We start from the raw sequence: 23,088 nt of genomic DNA, 5'->3' as shown, positions 1-23,088 counted from the left end.
TTGAGAAGTACTTTCTCATTCATTTTAATTAGCTGGAAATGTGTAGCAATTTAGGCAAAAGAGCTGATTTCTGTTAAAGAACAAAACGGTCGGGGTTTGTGTTTCACAGGTAAAAACTGCTTGGCATGAGAATATGCAGGATCGGCACACATTTCGCTGATGTGTTAAAAAAGTGTATTCTGTACTTTTACTGAGAAATTCATACAAAAAGGTTATTAATTCTCAGTAACCACAGATGCACCCTGCCCAGGCAGAAACTATAATTGCTCCTAAGGAACCATCTATTGGCAAGGGGACTATAAAGTGAGTGTCCATTGTACTTTATATATATATATATACTGTATAATACACAAGAGCCATGAATATCCTGTACAATAAAACCTTATAAATGGTGCTTAGTGATGTCATCAGTTATAATTGGTGTTTGATGTAATTTCCATCACATGATTCACTGAAACTTGTGTATTGTAATATATAATGTACTCCATATTGAAAAATATGAGGCTATTCACCTAATTCACCTCGGAGTTCCATGATCTGTATAAAAGCATTCAGCCTTTGGCCTTGGGCCTTTATATGGTCATAGAACTCCTCAGCGATGTATAATACCTTTATATTTTACAATAGGGGATACATTATTCATTATATATATATATATATTAGATAAGCACCAGCACTATCAAATATAAAAACAACAAAATATCTTTATTTTACTTATCACTTGTGTCCAACGTTTCAGGTCCACATTAGGACCTTTATCAAGGATGTATATGTATATATGTTGTACAAGGGTATATTATCCTTACATTTTCAAATAGGGGGTACATTATTCACTATATATATATATATATAGTGAATAAAGTACCCCCTGTTGTAAAATATAGGGATATTATAAGTCACAGGGGAGTTCCTTATAATATATAGTGAATAAAGTACCCCCTATTGTAACATATAGGGATATTATAAGTCCCTGAGGAGTTCCTTATAATATATAGTGAATAAAGTACCCCCTATTGTAACATATAGGGATATTATAAGTCACAGAGGAGTTCCTTATAATATATAGTGAATAAAGTACCCCCTGTTGTAAAATATAGGGATATTATAAGTCACAGGGGAGTTCCTTATAATATATAGTGAATAAAGTACCCCCTATTGTAACATATAGGGATATTATAAGTCCCTGAGGAGTTCCTTATAATATATAGTGAATAAAGTACCCCCTATTGTAACATATAGGGATATTATAAGTCACAGAGGAGTTCCTTATAATATATAGTGAATAAAGTACCCCCTATTGTAACATATAGGGATATTATAAGCCCCTGAGGAGTTCTTTATAATATACAGTGAATAAAGTGCCCCCTATTGTAACATATAGGGATATTATAAGTCACAGAGGGGTTCCTTATAATATATAGTGAATAAAGTGCCCCCTATTGTAACATATAGGGATATTATAAGTCCCAGAGGAGTTCTTTATAATATACAGTGAATAAAGTGCCCCTATTGTAACATATAGGGATATTATAAGTCCCCGAGGAGTTCTTTATAATATACAGTGAATAAAGTGCCCCCTATTGTAACATATAGGGATATTATAAGTCCCCGAGGAGTTCCTTATAATATATAGTGAATAAAGTGCCCCCTATTGTAATATATAGGGATATTATAAGTCACAGAGGAGTTCCATTATAATATATAGTGAATAAAGTACCCCCTATTGTAACATATAGGGATATTATAAGTCACAGAGGAGTTCCTTATAATATATAGTGAATAAAGTGCCCCCTATTGTAACATATAGGGATATTATAAGTCCCCGAGAAGTTCCTTATAATATATAGTGAATAAAGTACCCCCTATTGTAATATATAGGGATATTATAAGTCCCCGAGGAGTTCCTTATAATATATAGTGAATAAAGTGCCCCCTATTGTAACATATAGGGATATTATAAGCCCCCGAGGGGTTCCTTATAATATATAGTGAATAAAGTGCCCCCTATTGTAACATATAGGGATATTATAAGCCCCCGAGGAGTTCCTTATAATATATAGTGAATAAAGTGCCCCCTATTGTAACATATAGGGATATTATAAGCCCCCGAGGAGTTCCTTATAATATATAGTGAATAAAGTGCCCCCTATTGTAACATATAGGGATATTATAAGCCCCCGAGGAGTTCCTTATAATATATAGTGAATAAAGTGCCCCCTATTGTAACATATAGGGGTATTATAAGTGCTGTATAATTATTTTGCGCATCTTTGCACATGGAACTGTGGGAATAGAGCAATAATAGCAGTGGGGGGCTGTGTATATTACTAATTACCTTGCTGAGCTCTATAATGATACCTATTAGGCACACTGGATGCTAATGAGCACCACGTACTGTGGATTAAATAAGGATCGGATGTAAAAAAGATCCGGCATCTGTGTTTAACCTTTTTTGAATACTGGGCTACACAATCCTTTAGCCAATAGCCGCAGCCTGTATCCAATCAGAACATGACAATGTTGGCAGGTGTAGGGAAACCTCTATCCAATCAGAAGGTCAGATGCTGCCTATGCCTTTCTCACTGCAGGACTATATCTCACAAGCAGGGAGCTGGGATCAATATTAATCTCATTGCAAGACTTTATCATAAACAGCAGCAGCATTTACAATGGCTGATATGGCCGGCCTTCTGCCAACGTGGAGCATTATTGGGTTAAGGATCATTAGTGATAAATGTAACCTGAATCGGTTATGGGTGGATAATGGATCCGTTGCTATGGCTCATCCGGCCTCAGATACCCCGGCTCCGTGTATTCAGCATGTAATGCATCACTATGTGCGGAACCTTTACTTCTCCATAGACTGTTTCATCTCTTTAAAATGACATTGATCAATAAGGAAAACCTCTTTGCCCCTGAATGGAAGAATATTAACCCCGTGAGTGCAGTGGAGCCTATAACAAGCTCAGTACACACTCATCTTGGGACTGATGGGTGGGAATGTATTTAGCAACACTCTCATTGACGTTGGCTTCACCCTCTCGTACCAGTTGGGTTTTGCGTAAGGAAAACATTCTTTTAAAACAGAAGTGGCTTGTCGACGTTGGGAAATAGGGAAATATCTGTAAGTATTGGTAAAAGAACTAATGTGCTTTTTAGTGAATATCTGCCACGTATTTTTTGGGAGGGGGTGCAAACTGAGACAAACAACAAGTAAATCAGCTGGAAGTTGAAGTTCAACAACAGCTGGAAGGTGTCAACGATATTTAATTAACCAGTAAATCACCAGCTAGGGACAGGGCCTGTATAATAAAGTTACTGGCAGTATAACCGTCCCAGTAACCCAGGAATGGGCAGGAACTCTGTAAGTCAGGCAGTGGGTGGGACTAGAACACTCTGATGGCAGCTTTAAGGGGAGGAGCAGGTAGTATGTGACTCGGGCAGTGGGTGGGACTATAATACTCTGATGGCAGCTTTAAGGGGAGGAGCATGGAGTATGTGACTCAGGCAGTGGGTGGGACTAGAACACTCTGATGGAAGCTTTAATAGGTAGGAGCATGGAGTATGTGACTCGGGCAGTGGGTGGGACTAGAACACTCTGATGGCAGCTTTAAGGGGAGGAGCAGGTAGTATGTGACTCGGGCAGTGGGTGGGACTATAATACTCTGATGGCAGCTTTAAGGGGAGGAGCATGGAGTATGTGACTCAGGCAGTGGGTGGGACTAGAACACTCTGATGGAAGCTTTAATAGGTAGGAGCTTGGAGTATGTGACTCGGGCAGTGGGTGGGACTAGAACACTCTGATGGCAGCTTTAAGGGGAGGAGCAGGTAGTATGTGACTCGGGCAGTGGGTGGGACTATAATACTCTGATGGCAGCTTTAAGGGGAGCAGCAGTGGGCTGGACTAGAACACCCTAATGGAAGCTTACAGGAGTTGAAGCAAGAAGTCTGTAACTCAGACAATGGGCAGCACTAGAATACTTTGATGGCACAATATGGGGCGGGGGTTAGGAGCAGGGAGTATGTGACTCAGGCAGTGGGTGGGACTTGAACACTCTGATGGCAGCTTTAAGGGGGAGGAGCAGGGAGTTTGTGACTCAGACAGTAGGTGGGACTTGAACACTCTGATGGAAACTTTAAGGGGAGGAGCAGGGAGTTTGTGACTCAGGCAGTGGGTGGGACTAGAACAGATTAGAAAAGGCTCATCTACTGGAAGTTTTTTACAAAGCATTATGGAACACAGATATGAGCCCATGTTATGTACAAGAACAGCCAATCACTCATAATATAAAATATCTATAAAACTCATATTTAAGGGTTTAACCCCATACCCACTGATTACATTCCAGCTGAAAGGGTTACACCCAGAGGTTGGAAATAGCACACGTTATATTTTTGTCTTGTTGCTCTCACACTTTACACAAGCAGAAAAAAAAACAAAAAACAGGTGAAAATGAGTCTTTATTTCCTGCATAAAACAGCTATCGAGTGCCTCGTTAGGAATATTCACAGGAGCCGCGTGATATAACACATCTGAGCTGGGAACGGAGCTGTGAAAGCGACATCTCAAGACTCACATTGGGAACTTTATCTGTACGGCCGCCATTGGGGCCTCGCTGTATCCGCCCAGGGTGCATTAGGGGCGTGGCTTAAACTGGCCCTGATTCTAATATGTGGGTGTTGGGGGGTATCTGTGGCTCCAGGGCATTGTGCTTAAGTGTATATTATGCCCTTACATTGCTGGGCTCAGCTCTCTCGCTTCTCTCATTTATTCCATTACGGCCTTAACACGGTGCAGTGAAGCCAACAATGACTTTCAGTCTCAGCTATAAAGCAGAATAACATTATTGCTCAGCCTGATTCCACTCAGCCATACAGGACTGCCCCACTGAACTTATGTACAAAGCATAACAGTTAGAGAATCCCTTTCTGCGGGGCAATAATGTAACGTACAAAGCTGTCTCTGCTATAACTGTAACATACGCTGAATTATGGATAGGTTTCACTGAGAGGAACATCCGGCCCCTATAGCCCCAGATTTGAAAGGCCAGATTTGAAAGTTGAGCGCCCGGAGGGGGCTTGCATCCCCACAGCCCAGCCCCCTCACTTGCACCCCCAGCCCCCCTCACTTGCACCCCCAGCCCCCTCGCTTGCACCCCCAGCCCCCCTCACTTGCACCCCCAGCCCCCCTCGCTTGCACCCCCAGCCCAGCCCCCCTGGCTTGCACCCCCATCCCAGCCGCCCTCGTTTGCACCCCCAGCCCAGCCCCCCCTGCTTGCACCCCACAGCCCAGCCCCCCTCACTTGCACCCCCAGCCCCCCTCGCTTGCACCCCCAGCCCCCCTGGCTTGCACCCCCATCCCAGCCGCCCTCGCTTGCACCCCCAGCCCAGCCCCCCTTTCTTGCACCCCCAGCCCCCCCACTTGCACCCCCAACCCAGCCCCACTCACTTGCACCTCCAACCCAGCCCCCCTCGCTTTCACCACCTCCTGGATCAGCTGCACTGGGGACTGAACATGCCTGTCACCACAGGGGCCCCCAATTATTAACCCACTGGTACACACCTCGTGGCCACCCTCTGCCACTGTATATAATGGGTCTGACCTGGAGCGCCACCTAATGTGCATTTTGGCCAACTGATTAAAGGGGAAGTCCGCTGTGATAGAACTGACCAGGTCACTTATCAATTTCACTTTCTGAGCAGAGCAACTTAACAACCCCTCCCTATTCTCAGTAACTTTATTTTCTACTGACTGCATCCAGTCAGCCAAAAGAAAAAATCTGTGGGGCCCATGTAGCTTTTTGTAAATTATTTTTCATGATCACATGGGCCCTAGGCTATAGCTCAGGGATGCCTAATGGTTAATCCGCCCTTGACTCCGTCTCAGACCTCAGAACAATCTATTGACCATACAAAGCCAGTTGGCCCTATTGCCCCATAGCTCCGGAATGCTCTCTCTCTCTTGCATCACACAAGCCCCACATTAGCCTTCTTCTCAAACCTCTTTAGGTTTCTAAAGAAACCTCTCAAGAAGTGTTCCTCTGTTACAACACCCCCCCCCCCCCCCCCAAAGTATACACTCCTTCCCTCCCTGTCCCTCTTTGTTTCAGTCTCTTCTTTTTCAGTGATTGTAAGCTCTTCGGAGCAGGGACATTATTTTAATATGTATTGAACTTTCCAGCACTACGGCATTATTAGTTTAATTTATATCTACAATACTCCTGTGGCGGGATGCCTTTTTCCTGTACAGGTATGGGATCTGTTATCCAGAATGCTCGCGACTTCCGGATAAGGGATCTTTCCGTAGTTTGGATCTCCATGCTTTAAGTTTATTAAAAAATCATTTAAACATTAAATAAACCCAATAGGATTGTTTTCCATCCAATAAGGGGTAATTATATCTTAGTTGGGATCAAGTACAGGTACTGTTTTATTATTACAGAGAAAAGGGAATCATTTAACCATTAAATAAACCCAATAGGGCTGTTCTGCCCCCAATAAGGGGTAAATATATCTTAGTTGGGATCAAGTACAGGTACTGTTTTATTATTACAGAGAAAAGGGAATCATTTAACCATTAAATAAACCCAATAGGGCTATTCTGCCCCCAATAAGGGGTCATTATATCTTAGTTGGGATCAAGTACAGGTACTGTTTTATTATTACAGAGAAAAGGGAATCATTTAACCATTAAATAAACCCAATAGGGCTGTTCTGCCCCAATAAGGGGTAATTATATCTTAGTTGGGATCAAGTACAGGTATTGTTTTATTATTACAGAGAAAAGGGAATCATTTAACCATTAAATAAACCCAATAGGGCTGTTCTGCCCCAATAAGGGGTAATTATATCTTAGTTGGAATCAAGTACAGGTACTGTTTTATTATTACAGAGAAAAGGGAATCATTTAACCATTAAATAAACCCAATAGGGTTGTTCTGCCCCCAATAAGGGGTAATTATATCTTAGTTGGGATCAAGTACAAGGTACTGTTTTATTATTACAGAGATAAAGGAAATTATTTCTGGCATGTTGGGAACATTTATGGGCACATGTATAGCTCCACACAATATCTACCGGGTCTGGACTGGGATACAAAATAAGCCTGGTCATTTTAAGTACACAGAGGCCCAAACAGCCCCCCATTTGCACACTAAATAGTGACTGTCTATGGCGTCTTACAGTGGCCCCTCTAGTCCGGGACCTATTTACTGTAAAATAAACTGAGCACAGAGTTTCTCTTGTGTCCATACAGTTCCCAAATAATAAGCCTTGCCCCCAAGTTGCTTTCCATTATAACTAATGAACTGATCCCAGCTTGCGGAGGCCCCGGTGCCACGTCGTGGCCCATATTTACTGCAGCTCTGACACAAATGACTTGTTTTCCTGCTCCTATTGATCCTGATATATTTGCTTCAAAAGAAACAAAAAAGCTATTTGTAAGAACAGGAGAAAACAAAGAGCTAAATATAAATCATTCCATAATGGATACAACTGGGCAAAGGCAGGAACAGCACATAATAATAAAGGCCAGCATAAAGGGGAAATGTTTAGCTCCACCTGTACGGTGCAAGGAATATTTCCCCTTTAAGCAGCCTCTGCCATTTGCTGACAGCCAAAAGCCAAGCGGTCTCCCAGAAGATTTCTGTTTAGAACCCGCAGGCATTTAAAGCTGTCACTGATCAAGCCCATTTATTATGGTCTCGTTTGCTAAATTCATTCGGCAGTAACAGCACCGTGGCTCTAATCCAGACCAGGTCACGCTCCATTATTGCTCTCAATCAAGAGGATAAGAAGAGCCGGACAGTTACAAGATGTAAGGGATAGAGCCATCGGTCTCGCTGCCATTTAGAAAGGCAGAAGAGTCCCTTGAAATGATGTAGCAGTGATTTCTGCTCCAGATCTGTCCGTCAGCTGTTTGTTTCCACAGACAGAACCACCAATACAGAAACGGGCAGATAGGCATTGCTTTCAATAGAAATTAGATTTACAAATAACTTTGAAACCACGGAAACATTTCAATAAATGTATATTGGAAAGTTGTTTCATTGGGTAAAATGGTATTTGGGGGGTTTATGTGTTCACATAACATAGTCCCTGTATCATAGGGTGACTTGTACCGACCGACTGGGAAGTGCACCCTGTATTTGCCTGAGCCCTGTGGATTGTCCAGACTGGGACAAACTGGGATGCCAGGGGCCCTCCAGAAAACCTTAACCTGTGGGCCCAGGGTGCCCCTGCCGCCTCCCCTGCACTCCCCACAGGGGCCCCCGACACCTGCCCAACGTCCTCCCCTGAGCGTGGGTAAGTCAAACATACTTTGAATGCATCAGGGCAAGGAGAACAGCGGCCGGGGGAGTGCCGACAGGGGTCAGAGTCTGGGCCAGTGGGGCCCGCCAGGGCCCACCGGGTTTCTTCCAGTGCCCCAGCGGCCCAGTCCGACCCTGTGTGGGCCCACTCCTCAAATTATTTTCCATCCACTTCTCATTCAACCTCTATATTTTCCTAGTTTTTTTGTGTTTACATACTATAACCTATTCTTCTTTATACTTAGTTGATTTGTCCCCATAGAGAAATAGGAAATGACCATGAATTAGGCCAAATGGTTAGAAGCAGTAGGACCCACTGACACCTGGGCCCAGCGGGAGTTTTCCTGGTGTACCTGTGGGCCAGTTGGACACTGCAGATAGCCCTTTCCATATCTGGCTGTTCCGGATAATGTGAATTACATGACTTAGAGTGGTTTTAGAGTGTTTGGGCAGGGAGCGGTGAGACGGGGGGCAGAGGATAGAAGTGCGGTTGGGAAAAGCTTTGCACAAATGCGAGTACCCACAGGGCTCTGGGGCACAAGTGTTTGTGGAATCAATGAAAGAGCAATCGGCACAGAGAGAGGAAGAGTCCGATTCCTGGAAATGTCAATGTAAAGTGTGAGAAAACCACAGGAGTGTCATTTTTTTTAAATGCATATATAGATTATCCAAAAAAATCCACATTACGGAAAAGTCATCTCCCATTTTAATCGAATAATAATATATATTTTTTAAATTAACCTTTTCCTCTATAATAATAAAACAGAACCTTTGACTTCACCCTAAATAAGATATAAATAATCCTTACTAAAGGCAGAACAATCATATTGGGCTTGTTTAACATTTATCCGGAAAACCTCAGGTCCCATGCATTCTGAATAACAGTTCCCATACCGGCATTTACAGTTTTTATTACAATGTATCATTTTTTTATGGGGTTCTTTTTATATTATTGAGCTTTTTGCTCTGTAGCCCCCAAATTTGACATTCGCAGCATGAAAAGTTCCCCTTTAAATGAAGTTCCAGATGGAAGCATTCCAAGCAAATCTTCATTGTCAAGGATTTATCGGCTGTGACCCTCCTGCTGTTCTTCAGCTACAACTCCCAGCACCCCCTGACAGCCATGGCGCTTGAGCAGCAGCAGGAGGGCTACAAGGCTGCTTCTGTCTATCCCAATGTATATGTATGCGGTTCTTGATCCCTGCGCTGCTGCTGCCTGTAATGTATGCAGCACGTTGCAGAGAACAGACAGACAGATCCGGCAAATCCCCCTGGGGAGCTGACACGGAATTTTCTGCAGAGACTTCACTGCGGATTGTGCCGCTCGGCTCTCGGGCTCTGAGTGACATCAAGCACATCCCCAGCTCCTGTGTTAATTAATTACTATTTCTTTTGCAGCACAGGAGGGTAATTACATGTACAAGACATAAGAGCAGAAATCTCATTACTTGTACTGGGAGAACAGGATTATCTGCTAAACAAGTGCCAGTTTCATGGGATGCTTTCTTGATCTAGAGAAAGTCAGCCTGCAGCTCTCTGCCTTTTAAATGACCTGCAGGGGGTTATGGGTAATGTAGTTTTGCAGGCAGCACCGGACCTAAATACGCCCCTGCAGTTTCATTATTAATCAACTAATAAGTAATTCAGTTTATTGGGGGGGGTCAGTGGAGTTTGCCCTAAGTTTAACCCCTTCCCACCTACCTGCCCCTGCTCTGCGCTGTCATTGCCTGATATGGAAGTTACGTAAGTTACTAATACTGCATAGGTTTAGGAGCCCAATTATATTGCTGTGGGGCCCCATAACTAGTCAGTAGTAGATAAAAAAAAATAGTATAGGTAATTAATGTGCTAATAAGTCAGTATTTTAATTGGGGGTCAGTGGAGTTTATAAGAAGTAGCTTATGGTTTTGTAATGTCTCTTCTGTCCAGCTGCCCCTATGCATTCTGTCAGCCATTGTTAAGCTCCTCCCATTACGCTGAGCCTATGGGCACGATATCCAGAGTAGAAAACTGGTTTGCAAGGCTGAAATAATGAAAGGGAGCATCTAAAGGGTGTTTTTGTCTCCTTTAAATACACGAAACCTGTCTATACACAGAGGCCGATATGATACACGAGTACACTCCATATTTATCATGGATTTACACAGTCACGATCGATTGTTAAAGGACATGAAACATGAATGTTCCGCCTGTGGTTTTCTGGGTGTTACTGGGTTATATTTCCCTGTTAAATATTCCTGATACCAGAGCTGAGAATGCTGGGGCCCAGTGCTATGAGCATACAACATACTGAATACATGTTCTGTTCGTGTTCATATGGAAAGGCCTGCAGCCTTGTGCCTTTATATGGGCACAGAACCCCTCAGTGACTGCTAATATCCTTATCATTTACAGTAGGGGGTACAGTATCCCTTATAATACATGAGTGATACTCAGAGTTCCCTGTATAACTCAGCCTGCAGCCTTGTGCCTTTATATGGGGGGCACAGAACCCCTCAGTGACTGCTAATATCCTTATCATTTACAGTAGGGGGTACAGTATCCCTTATAATACATGAGTGATACTCAGAGTTCCCTGTATAACTCAGCCTGCAGCCTTGTGCCTTTATATGGGCACAGAACCCCTCAGTGACTGCTAATATCCTTATCATTTACAGTAGGGGGTACATTATCCCTTATAATACATGAGTGATACTCAGAGTTCCCTGTATAACTCAGCCTGCAGCCTTGTGCCTTTATATGGGCACAGAACCCCTCAGTGACTGCTAATATCCTTATCATTTACAGTAGGGGGTACATTATCCCTTATAATACATGAGTGATACTCAGAGTTCCCTGTATAACTCAGCCTGCAGCCTTGTGCCTTTATATGGGCACAGAACCCCTCAGTGACTGCTAATATCCTTATCATTTACAGTAGGGGGTACATTATCCCTTATAATACATGAGTGATACTCAGAGTTCCCTGTATAACTCAGCCTGCAGCCTTGTGCCTTTATATGGGCACAGAACCCCTCAGTGACTGCTAATATCCTTATCATTTACAGTAGGGGGTACATTATCCCTTATAATACATGAGTGATACTCAGAGTTCCCTGTATAACTCAGCCTGCAGCCTTGTGCCTTTATATGGGCACAGAACCCCTCAGTGACTGCTAATATCCTTATCATTTACAGTAGGGGGTACATTATCCCTTATAATACATGAGTGATACTCAGAGTTCCCTGTATAACTCAGCCTGCAGCCTTGTGCCTTTATATGGGGGCACAGAACCCCTCAGTGACTGCTAATATCCTTATCATTTACAGTAGGGGGTACATTATCCCTTATAATACATGAGTGATACTCAGAGTTCCCTGTATAACTAAGCCTGCAGCCTTGTGCCTTTATATGGGCACAGAACCCCTCAGTGACTGCTAATATCCTTATCATTTACAGTAGGGGGTACATTATCCCTTATAATACATGAGTGATACTCAGAAGCCATGTACAATCTATTAAATATGCAGTGAATAATGTAAATGTATAAGGATGTTACAGATATGATACCTTTTATCCAGAATAGTCTGGACATGGGGTTTTCTGGATATGGGATCTTTTCATCTCCATCTCCATAGCTACTAAAAGTTCTGCCCCCAATAAGGGGTAATTATATCTTAGTTGGGATCAAGTACAGGTACTGTTTTATTATTACAGAGAAAAGGGAATCATTTAACCATTAAATAAACCCAATAGGGCTGTTCTGCCCCCAATAAGGGGTAATTATATCTTAGTTGGGATCAAGTACAGGTACTGTTTTATTATTACAGAGAAAAGGGAATCATTTAACCATGAAATAAACCCAATAGGGCTGTTCTGCCCCAATAAGGGGTAATTATATCTTAGTTGGGATCAAGTACAGGTACTGTTTTATTATTACAGAGAAAAGGGAATCATTTAACCATGAAATAAACCCAATAGGGCTGTTCTGCCCCCAATAAGGGGTAATTATATCTTAGTTGGGATCAAGTACAGGTACTGTTTTATTATTACAGAGAAAAGGGAATCATTTAACCATGAAATAAACCCAATAGGGCTGTTCTGCCCCAATAAGGGGTAATTATATCTTAGTTGGGATCAAGTACAGGTACTGTTTTATTATTACAGAGAAAAGGAAAACATTTTTAAAAATGTAAATTATTGGATTAAATTGGAGCCTATGGGAGCCTTCCCGTTATTTGGAGCTTTCTAGATAAAGTTTTTCCTTAATACATAAAAACTCACCCACGTTCTATTCATTCCTATGGGATTTTTAAAACATATTTCTCAAATGGTGAGTTATAATTTTACCTCATTTATAAATACGCTTATAAAATCCCTTAGGAATGAATAGAACGTGGGTGAGTTTTTATGTACTAAATCTAAACTCAGATTTTGATCTGCCCCTAAGAGTTGGCCACAGCCGCATAGTCCAAGAGTAAAGGACATTGTTAAAGTGAATTAGGCAAGCCAGATGTATCCCATGGACTACAGCTCCCAGCATCCTTTGGCATCGATTGGAGGATACTAGGAGTTATAGTATAGCGACAGCGGGAGAGTGACAGGCCAATCATGGCAGGGACAGAGAAGTGCAGATAAAGAAACTGGATACTCACTGAAAGCCGCTATGGCCAGGATCAATGTGACGGCAATGGAAAGCCAAGAGACCCACAAGGCCTTTTTCCGATAGTTCTGGGCTTCATGGGGTTTCAGTCTGGTGCTGCTTTCAAGCAAACCTGAATGGGACGGATGCAAAGAAACACAGGAATCACTGTGACAGATACCTAACTGCTGGGTTACGACTCAGTACAACATTTCACAAGAGAGTCCTCTGTATGCACCATTGAACCAATGTAGCAGTAGTCTGCTCCCCTCCATTACCCACAATGCCTAGTGACTAATGTGTTACTCCCAGAACATGCAAAGCACTGTGGGATTGGAGGAGAGCAGGCTGCTGTTACAGTGGTATATGTAGTCAGAACAGGCAGTGGAAGGAATAGCAAGGGATGGGCAGATACTCATTTTTCTAGCAGTTACATTTCTCTTAAAAATACATTTATAATGAATTCATATTGGGAAGTTCCTTATGGTTACATTTACTTTAATTCTTTAATAATTCTTTAATGAATCACAAAAAAATAATATAGTTGTCTTAAGATATCTACATCATAATAAACATTCATTCAAATCCCATTAAATCCAGTGTCGCTATTGTCAAGTAATCTGTAGGCTAGTGACGGGCAACGTGCAATTGTTCTTGTGTATTTTATGGGATAATGTGTCCCCTAATGTAAATACTACAACCAGTTATTCAGGTCCGGATATAAGGGATAATGTACCCCCTACTGTAAATGATAAGGATATTAGCAGTCACTGAGGGGTTCTGTGCCCCCCATATAAAGGCACAAGGCTGCAGGCTGAGTTATACAGGGAACTCTGAGTATCACTCATGTATTATAAGGGATAATGTACCCCCTACTGTAAATGATAAGGATATTAGCAGTCACTGAGGGGTTCTGTGCCCCCCATATAAAGGCACAAGGCTGCAGGCTGAGTTATACAGGGAACTCTGAGTATCACTCATGTATTATAAGGGATAATGTTCCCCTTTATATCCTTATAGCTGTCACTCACTGACACCAGAGAGGATATATTTATTATCCCGTGACACCATCTCACCTTACTGTGCATTACAGGTAGATTGAGGCCCTTAGGTCAGAGAAATTAAATTTTCTAGGCAAGAAATGGAATCCTGCTCATATAACTAATAATAAATCACTTACTAAGCAGAGCCGCAGTGCAATTCCAAGAGCCTTTATAACACAGGAACCCTCACCCTAAGCACTTACCCACCATCCCCTAATGGCCTGGATATATATATATACTGTATATATGGGGCTGTATGACTGGCTGTAGTGCATCCTACATGGCACAGCTCCTACCAATAATAAGCACCCCCAGCCTGCTCAGTAAAGGATAAATAGATATCACCATCTGATGTATTTTTAAAGAACAGAAGGGAGCCCAAAATAGAATCTCCATTTCCGCCGCCTCCCTGCATCTGTGCCCACAGCATGTCTGCCACTATCTATTCCTGTTTCTCTCATATCCAGCGTGCGTATGAGATTCCCGCAGCCCCGGAGCCACAGGACTGGCGAAGCCATGATGGTCGCACCCACATTATTACGTGTGGGACCCCTGTGTTTATTATCCCGTGACACCATCTCACCTTACTCTATACTCACTGTCCCACATATACAGCCCCTATCCATAACAGCATCTTCCCTTACTATACACACTGTCCCACACTTACAGCCCCCATACAATCTTCCCTTACTATACACACTATCCCACAGTTACACCCCCCCATACCATCTTCCCTTACTATACACACTATCCCACAGTTACACCCCCCCATACCATCTTCCCTTACTATACACACTGTCCCACAGTTACACCCCCCATACCATCTTCCCTTACTATACACACTGTCCCACAGTTACACCCCCCCATACCATCTTCCCTTACTATACACACTGTCCCACAGTTACACCCCCCCATACCATCTTCCCTTACTATACACACTATCCCACAGTTACAGCCCCCCCCCCATACCATCTTCCCTTACTATACACACTGTCCCACAGTTACACCCCCCATACCATCTTCCCTTACTATACACACTGTCCCACAGTTACACCCCCCCATACCATCTTCCCTTACTATACACACTATCCCACAGTTACAGCCCCCCCCCCCATACCATCTTCCCTTACTATACACACTGTCCCACAGTTACACCCCCCATACCATCTTCCCTTACTATACACACTGTCCCACAGTTACACCCCCCCATACCATCTTCCCTTACTATACACACTGTCCCACAGTTACACCCCCCCATACCATCTTCCCTTACTATACACACTGTCCCACAGTTACACCCCCCATACCATCTTCCCTTACTATACACACTGTCCCACAGTTACACCCCCCCCATACCATCTTCCCTTACTATACACACTGTCCCACAGTTACACCCCCCATACCATCTTCCCTTACTATACACACTGTCCCACAGTTACACCCCCCCATACCATCTTCCCTTACTATACACACTGTCCCCCAGTTACACCCCCCATACCATCTTCCCTTACTATACACACTATCCCACAGTTACAGCCCCCCCCCCATACCATCTTCCCTTACTATACACACTGTCCCCCAGTTACACCCCCCATACCATCTTCCCTTACTATACACACTGTCCCACAGTTACACCCCCCCATACCATCTTCCCTTACTATACACACTGTCCCACAGTTACACCCCCCCATACCATCTTCCCTTACTATACACACTGTCCCACAGTTACAGCCTCCCCATACCATCTTCCCTTACTATACACACTGTCCCACAGTTACACCCCCCCCCCATACCATCTTCCCTTACTATACACACTGTCCCACAGTTACACCCCCCCATACCATCTTCCCTTACTATACACACTGTCCCACAGTTACAGCCTCCCCATACCATCTTCCCTTACTATACACACTGTCCCACAGTTACACCCCCCCATACCATCTTGCCTTACTATACACACTGTCCCACAGTTACAGCCTCCCCATACCATCTTGCCTTACTATACACACTGTCCCACAGTTACAGCCCCCCATACCATCTTCCCTTACTATACACACTGTCCCACAGTTACAGCCCCCCCATACCATCTTCCCTTACTATACACACTGTCCCACAGTTACACCCCCCCCATACCATCTTCCCTTACTATACACACTGTCCCCCAGTTACACCCCCCATACCATCTTCCCTTACTATACACACTGTCCCACAGTTACACCCCCCCCATACCATCTTCCCTTACTATACACACTGTCCCACAGTTACACCCCCCCATACCATCTTCCCTTACTATACACACTGTCCCACAGTTACAGCCTCCCCATACCATCTTCCCTTACTATACACACTGTCCCACAGTTACACCCCCCCCCCATACCATCTTCCCTTACTATACACACTGTCCCACAGTTACACCCCCCCATACCATCTTGCCTTACTATACACACTGTCCCACAGTTACAGCCCCCCCCATACCATCTTCCCTTACTATACACACTATCCCACAGTTACACCCCCCATACCATCTTCCCTTACTATACACACTGTCCCACAGTTACACCCCCCCAATACCATCTTCCCTTACTATACACACTGTCCCACAGTTACAGTCCCTTCCTCTGACACCATCTTGCCTTACTATACACACTGTCTGATATACCATGCTACTCTGGGTTGACCCAAAAATTGTGGGTTTGAAGGCAGTCGCCCCTATGTGCACCCCTCAAATGAGGCGGTAGCCCTACACGGATAGTCAGGCTCTGCTCAGTCTCTTATACAGCCCCGCGCCTGAATCTAGATGCCCTGCTATTTGATCCGGGGGGGGGGGGATATGGGTTTAATTCCCCTTTGTTCTCTCATTGTAATCCAGTGTAAAGCCCCTCGTAATCCCCAGGCTGCGAGTGCCTCTGAATCTCTCCGCTCGCAAACAATAACTATTTTTAGCCAAAAGCGAGCTGTACGCTGGAACCAATTAGCAGCAAAGAATATTTATTGATAATATAGTAGAAGTGTATGACTGTGGCCCCTTAATTGGTTTGTTAAAGGGAAAGTGCTCCCAGCATGCAGCCTTACCGATTTTATATAAATAGAAAAGTAAAAAAAATAAAAAGGTGGAGAAAAAAAAGAAGCTTTTCTTTGTCGTCTGCTCATTTGATATTATTCCCCGGTTAGTAATTGTATCGCCCATCTGCATTGCTGCAAATAGAAACCCTAAATAACGTGGGGGTGGGAAGATTAATGTACAAATCAGGAAACCAATATCCCGACCCTCCTTGGGCAAATGGAAATGTCAGATATTAAAAAAAAAAATCCTTCACACACGGATACGGAATTGTACGGGAAGCACGAAATTCCTCGTTTATTGGTCAGTACCGGTACTTGTGTTACTCCGGGAGCAATGTTACTCCCAGTATCTGTTACAGTAACACTATTCATGCTCTTTGTTACACATACATATATGAGCCTGTGTATGTACTGTGTAAGCCCCACATATATCCCTTGTATCTCCCGTGTACTAATGGTATATGAGCCCCTATTGCTCTATTAACCCCTTGTGCACACATTCTCAGTAACAGACTAATATGTGCCAATAGTGCCACTGCGGTTACTATGCCCAGCGCTGCCTTTCTGCCTATTAATCTTACCAAACCATATTAGATAGACAGACATGTAAATGGACAGACAGATACAGATAAATCGATATATACAAAATACAGCCAAAGCCCTATTATGTGGCCAAAGCACCAAGCTAATATATATATATAGCAGCAGTAAGCCTGTTAGCCGAGCAGGTTATGATGGTACATGTGTGTATATATCTATATCTCTCAAGCCGTGTATTATTGTTCTGTGTATCTAAATCTAATCTAGGGATTTTGTTGTGTTTATTTCATTATATGTTATCTATCTTCTCTTCTACTAATATATTACCTCTTGTGAGTCTATCTATCTATCAATATAATATCTCTATCATCAGTATTTCTTTCTATATTTCTATTTGTCTATTTCATTTCTGTGTGTGATCTTTCAATCTATATAGCATTTCTCTTCTCTATTTATCATCTATCTATTTATACATCTATCAAGTATCTAAATCATCTCTCATGTATATATTTTCATCATCTACTTATCTATTTATACACGGGTAATTATATATATATCAAATCATTAATCATCTATATTATTTATTTACCATTTATCAGTCTGGCTATCTCTCTATGTATTTATTATTATTCATCTATATAATTTCTTTATATATCATCTAATCTATTATCTTTCAGTCCATACTATCTTTCTCGTCTTCATATTTTTTTTAATCTGTCTGTCAATCTATCTATCTATCAACAATCTATCTATTGATCAGTCTCTCGGTTCTATCTATCTATATCTATTTATCTATCTATCTAGCTATCCATCAATCTATCTATCTATCTATATCTATTTATCTATCAAGCATCTATCTATCATCAATCTCATTATCTATTGATCAGTCTCTCGATTCAATCTATCTTTATTTCTCTATCATCTATCTATCTATCTATCTATCTATCATCTATCTATCTATCTATCTATCTATCATCTATCTATCGTTATCTATCTATCTATTGGCCAGTCTCTCAATTATTATCTATCTGTCTGTCTGTCTATCTATCTATTTTTATCTATCTATATCTATCTATCTATCTATCTATCTATCTATCTATCTATCTATCATCTATCTATCTATTTATCTATCTATCTAGCTATCCATCAGTCTATCTATCTAGCTATCCATCTATCTATCTATCTATCTCTCTATCTAGCTATCCATCTATCTATCTATCTATCTATCTATCTATCTATCTATCTATCTATGTATGCAATCTTGCTGTGTGTAATGAGTATGTTGGTGTTTATGTTGCTCTGCCTCTGTCTCTCCCCCCTTCTCTGCCCCCCACCCTGGGTAACAATGTAGAGAAAATGAATGGAGGAGCCCGCACCTTCCCTGGGATACGGCTGAGCCTCATTCCCTTTTGTTTGTGCCACTTAAAGCTTTGCTTTGATTTCATACTCTGCCATTTAAATTATTCATCCTGCCCTTGAAGCATGGGAGCAGCCCGTCCTGCTATGCCCTGGCCCATAGCCATCCGACTGGCAGTGCCCAGGCAGCCATCCCTTAGTGCCAGTGATTCACACATTCAGCCGGGCACTTCGGGGTTAAGATATAGCTAAAGTCACCGGACAAAACAACTCAAACCTGCTGATTTGCACTATAAACAAAAGCATATTAATGGAAGCTGTTCCACAGAGCTTGCAATCAAATCCAAATTGAGCAATTCTGTGCAATTAGGCACATGTATCTGATGCCTCATTGCTGATCCATTAACATTAAAGGAAAATCCCCAGCTAATTGCTTGTAGTGCAATTAATCACTCGGAACGTGTTTTACCCCGAGGAACGGCTCCTGTGGGACCCCATGTCTCCCCGCGCAATTACCATCAGCAATAAGATTGATTTACCCCCCCAATCCTTTCATCTGAGCGTCGTCAATATCTCATTTCCATGGAAAGATCACACCGTACTGAGCCCGGGGGGGGGACAGTAATGTGTCTTCCAGGGAGTCTCCGTGCCATCTGTGAGCTCAGGAACTGGCAATCCCTTCTACTTAATGGTAACATAACTCCCCGCCTATGTGGTGCCCTTGGTTTAATGGGTGCAAACAGTGGCCCTGGGGCCCCACACTCAAAGTGCACTCCCTGAGCAGCAGTTATCTTTCTAACTCTGGGATACTGTATATGGTAAGGGAAATGGTTTAGGGTAACTATGGGGAAGTGTGTATAGTAAGTGTGTTACTATGGGGAAGTGTGTATAGTAAGTGTGTTACTATGGGGAAGTGTGTATAGTAAGTGTGTTATTATGGGGAAGTGTGTATAGTAAGTGTGTTACTACGGGGAAGTGTGTATAGTAAGTGTGTTACTATGGGGACGTGTGTATAGTAAGGCAAAACTACATCAGCAGTCTAGGCTGAAGCTGTGGGATAGTGTTTTAGTAAATAGAGATTACATGAGGAAAATGGGCTGTATATGAAAAATGTCTATAAAGTACAGTCTATAAAGGCAGGGAGATCTGTTGGATGGTGTGTATAGTAAGGCAAGATGTGTCAGGGAAGCCCTGTAACTGTGGGACAGTGTGTATAGTAAGGCAAGATGTGTCAGGGAAGGTCTGTAACTGTGGGAGAGTGTGTATAGTAAGGCAAGATATGTCAGGGAAGGCCTGGGACTGTGTGTATAGTAAGGCAAGATGTATTGGGGAAGGTCTGTAACTGTGGGAAAGTGTGTATAGTAAGGCAAGATGTATTGGGGAAGGTCTGTAACTGTGGGATAGTGTGTATAGTAAGGCAAGATGTGTCAGGGAAGGTCTGTAACTCAGGGAGAGTGTGTCTAATAAGGCAAGATGTGTCAGGAAGGCCTGTAAGTGTGGGGGAGTGTGTATAGTAAGGCAAGATGTGTAGAGAAGGTCTGTAACTGGGGGGAGTGTGTATAGTAGGGCAAGATGTGTCAGGAAGGCCTGTAACTGTGGGGGAGTGTGTATAGTAGGGCAAGATGTGTCAGGAAGGCCTGTAAGTGTAGGAGAGAGTGTATAGCAAGGCAAGATGTGTCAGGTAAGGCCTGTAAGTGTGGGAGATTGTGTATAGTAAGGCAAGATGATGTATGGATGGACTTTAACTGTGTATATTATGGTAAGATGATGTCAGGAGAAAAAGCTGTAAGAATAATGAGTATAGTAGGGCAATATGGTGTTGGGTGGAGGCTGTTAATGTGGCATAGTGTATATAGTAAGGCAAGAATGTGTTTGGGGTAGGATTTAGAGAGCTGTAGGTTGGATTACAAATAACAGGCCCCAATTAAGGTATTTTGCATTGGGCCCCCTAATACCACCACTAAGGAATACCTGTATTTCAGACAGATAAAGAGCAACACAAAAAAATTCTGGGACTCTTGGAAAAAGTGGGGTGAACTCCCACCTAATGGGTCAGGAATTGGTCCAAGCCCACCCCACTCTTCTCCTATATTGGGGGGCAGCGCAGCCAGTAAGTTGCTGAAAGTCACTCACCTCTGTTTTCCACCACGTCGCTGAACTGGCCGCTCTCGCTGATCTTCATCTGCTGCTCGTGGTCCATTTGCAGGGTTGGCGGCTGCGTCCTGTGCCCGGGGGGTGTCTGCCCGTTGCAGGACGGTTGCACAATGCTGGGGTCTGGGTCGTAGCACAACTCTGTGTCCAGAGGCTCCATCCCGGCGGCTGGGAGAGGAATGTGGCACCCAGGTGAGATGTGCGCTCAGCACAGACTGAGGGGAAGGCAGAGCCACACTCGGTGCCAGATGCTTCACAGCAGACTCCTGACAGGCAGAGAGAGCAGCAGGCACAGTAAGGGAAGGGACAGTAACACACAGGGTCTAATTAAATCCTGGGCTTCAGCCTCCCACATCCCAAGCCTGAGCAGCATCACTGGATACAGCCTGGGGGGACCAGGGGACTTTATCCAACTGAGCTTCAGGCTGGAGCTGCTATTGCTGCGCTGCTGGGCTGGGCTGGGCTGGGGAGGGGGGTCATACAGGCAGGTAAAACCAGGACTGGAATGCATTCATCCATAGCCGCTTTGCTTCCCCGCTAACTCCTCCTCTGCCCCGGGATAGGTTGGGATGGGTTTCAGGAATGTCAAAAGGAGCAGAATCCATTCCAGGCTAAAGGCTGCAGGTTACGCTAAGGCTGCTGGGAAGGGATGGGAGTTTAATGGTTCAGTTTAATCCCAAGGTGTAAGTGGAACTAAAATTCCTCCCTTCCTGAGTGGTAAACTTAGGTAGAACTTTATTCCCCAAGCCCAATAGAACCTATGGCTTTTTGCCCAAATTTATCCTATGACCAATGGCTTCCAGCCCAACGTATACCATGGCCTTACTGACCAATGGCTTTTTGCCCAAATTTATCCTATGACCAATGGCTTCCAGCCCAACGTATACCATGCCCTTACTGACCAATGGCTTTTTGCCCAAATTTATCCTATGACCAATGGCTTCCAGCCCAATGTATACCATGCCCTTACTGACCAATGGCTTTTTGCCCACATTTATCCTATGACCAATGGCTTCCAGCCCAACGTATACCATGTCCTTACTGACCAATGGCTTTTTGCCCAAATTTATCCTATGACCAATGGCTTCCCGCCCAACGTATACCATGTCCTTACTGACCAATGGCTTTTTGCCCAAAGGAAACCCATCTCCTTACTGACATTTTTTTGACCCAAGGTTTCCCTTCAGGTTCCTGACATATGGCTTACTGGCCCACAGTACCACATCTCCTTACTGGCCAATGGCTTTCTTGCCCACAGTACCCCATCTCCTTACTGGCCAATGGCTTTCTTGCCCACAGTACCCCATCTCCTTACTGGCCAATAGTTTTCTTGCCCACAGTACCCCATCTCCTTAATGACCAATGGCTTTCTTCCCCACAGTACCCCATCTCCTTACCAGCCTATGGCTTTATGCCCCAAAGTACACCGTCCCCTTTCTGACCTATGGATTTGTATCCCACAATATCCTGTCTCCTTGCTGACCTATGATGTTCTGCCCCAAGGCACCCCGTCTTCTGATTGGCCGATGAGTTATGCCACCTTTTTACTGATAGCTTATATGTCACAGCAGGAATCCATTTGATACATTGCACCTTTATGTGTCAGATACTGATTGCCCTGCAATCGCCCCCATTAACCCATTCTAATCAGCAGTGCCGCCACAAATTCAGTCTACTTACCAAATGTTTTAAAGTCCCAGGCTGCCAAGTAGGTGTCTACACAGGTAGGTAATCCAAATGGCAGCAGTGCCAGCTCAGTGCCAGTTAAATGCCCAGACCTCTTCTCTTTCTGCTCTCTAGATTGCAAGCTGCCTAGTCAAGTCACTGGTCATCTGTTCTTATTTGCTGCATTGCTACTTATTACCAACATTATGTGTCCCAGTACTAACTCCAGTCTGTGATATGAAGTCCAAAAATTATCCCCACCTCCAGCACCCCAACTTAAAAAATCTGAAACAAGAGTTTATGTTGCTCATGACTGATCTCTGTGTCTCACATATAAAT

At 43.4% G+C, this 23,088-nt stretch overlaps 1 protein-coding gene across 2 annotated transcripts in view; it reads right to left on the bottom strand.

Moving 5' to 3' along the window:
• tmem163 (transmembrane protein 163) overlaps positions 1-23,088 on the bottom strand; it is a 55,037-nt gene extending 31,949 nt beyond the window's left edge. The window contains exons 1-3 of one of the 2 annotated variants that reach the window (XM_031892473.1): positions 22,765-23,088; positions 21,067-21,350; positions 12,945-13,064 (exon numbers count right to left, since the gene is read on the bottom strand). In XM_031892473.1, the coding sequence (XP_031748333.1) occupies positions 12,945-13,064; positions 21,067-21,244 (298 nt within the window). In that variant the 5' untranslated portion in view covers positions 21,245-21,350; positions 22,765-23,088. 2 annotated transcript variants of the gene reach the window in all.

The sequence above is a fragment of the Xenopus tropicalis genome, chromosome 9, assembly GCF_000004195.4.
Source record: "Xenopus tropicalis strain Nigerian chromosome 9, UCB_Xtro_10.0, whole genome shotgun sequence".
Lineage (NCBI taxonomy): Eukaryota > Metazoa > Chordata > Amphibia > Anura > Pipidae > Xenopus > Xenopus tropicalis.
Note: the sequence above shows the minus strand (reverse complement) of the source record. Positions and strands in the feature narration are given on the sequence as shown.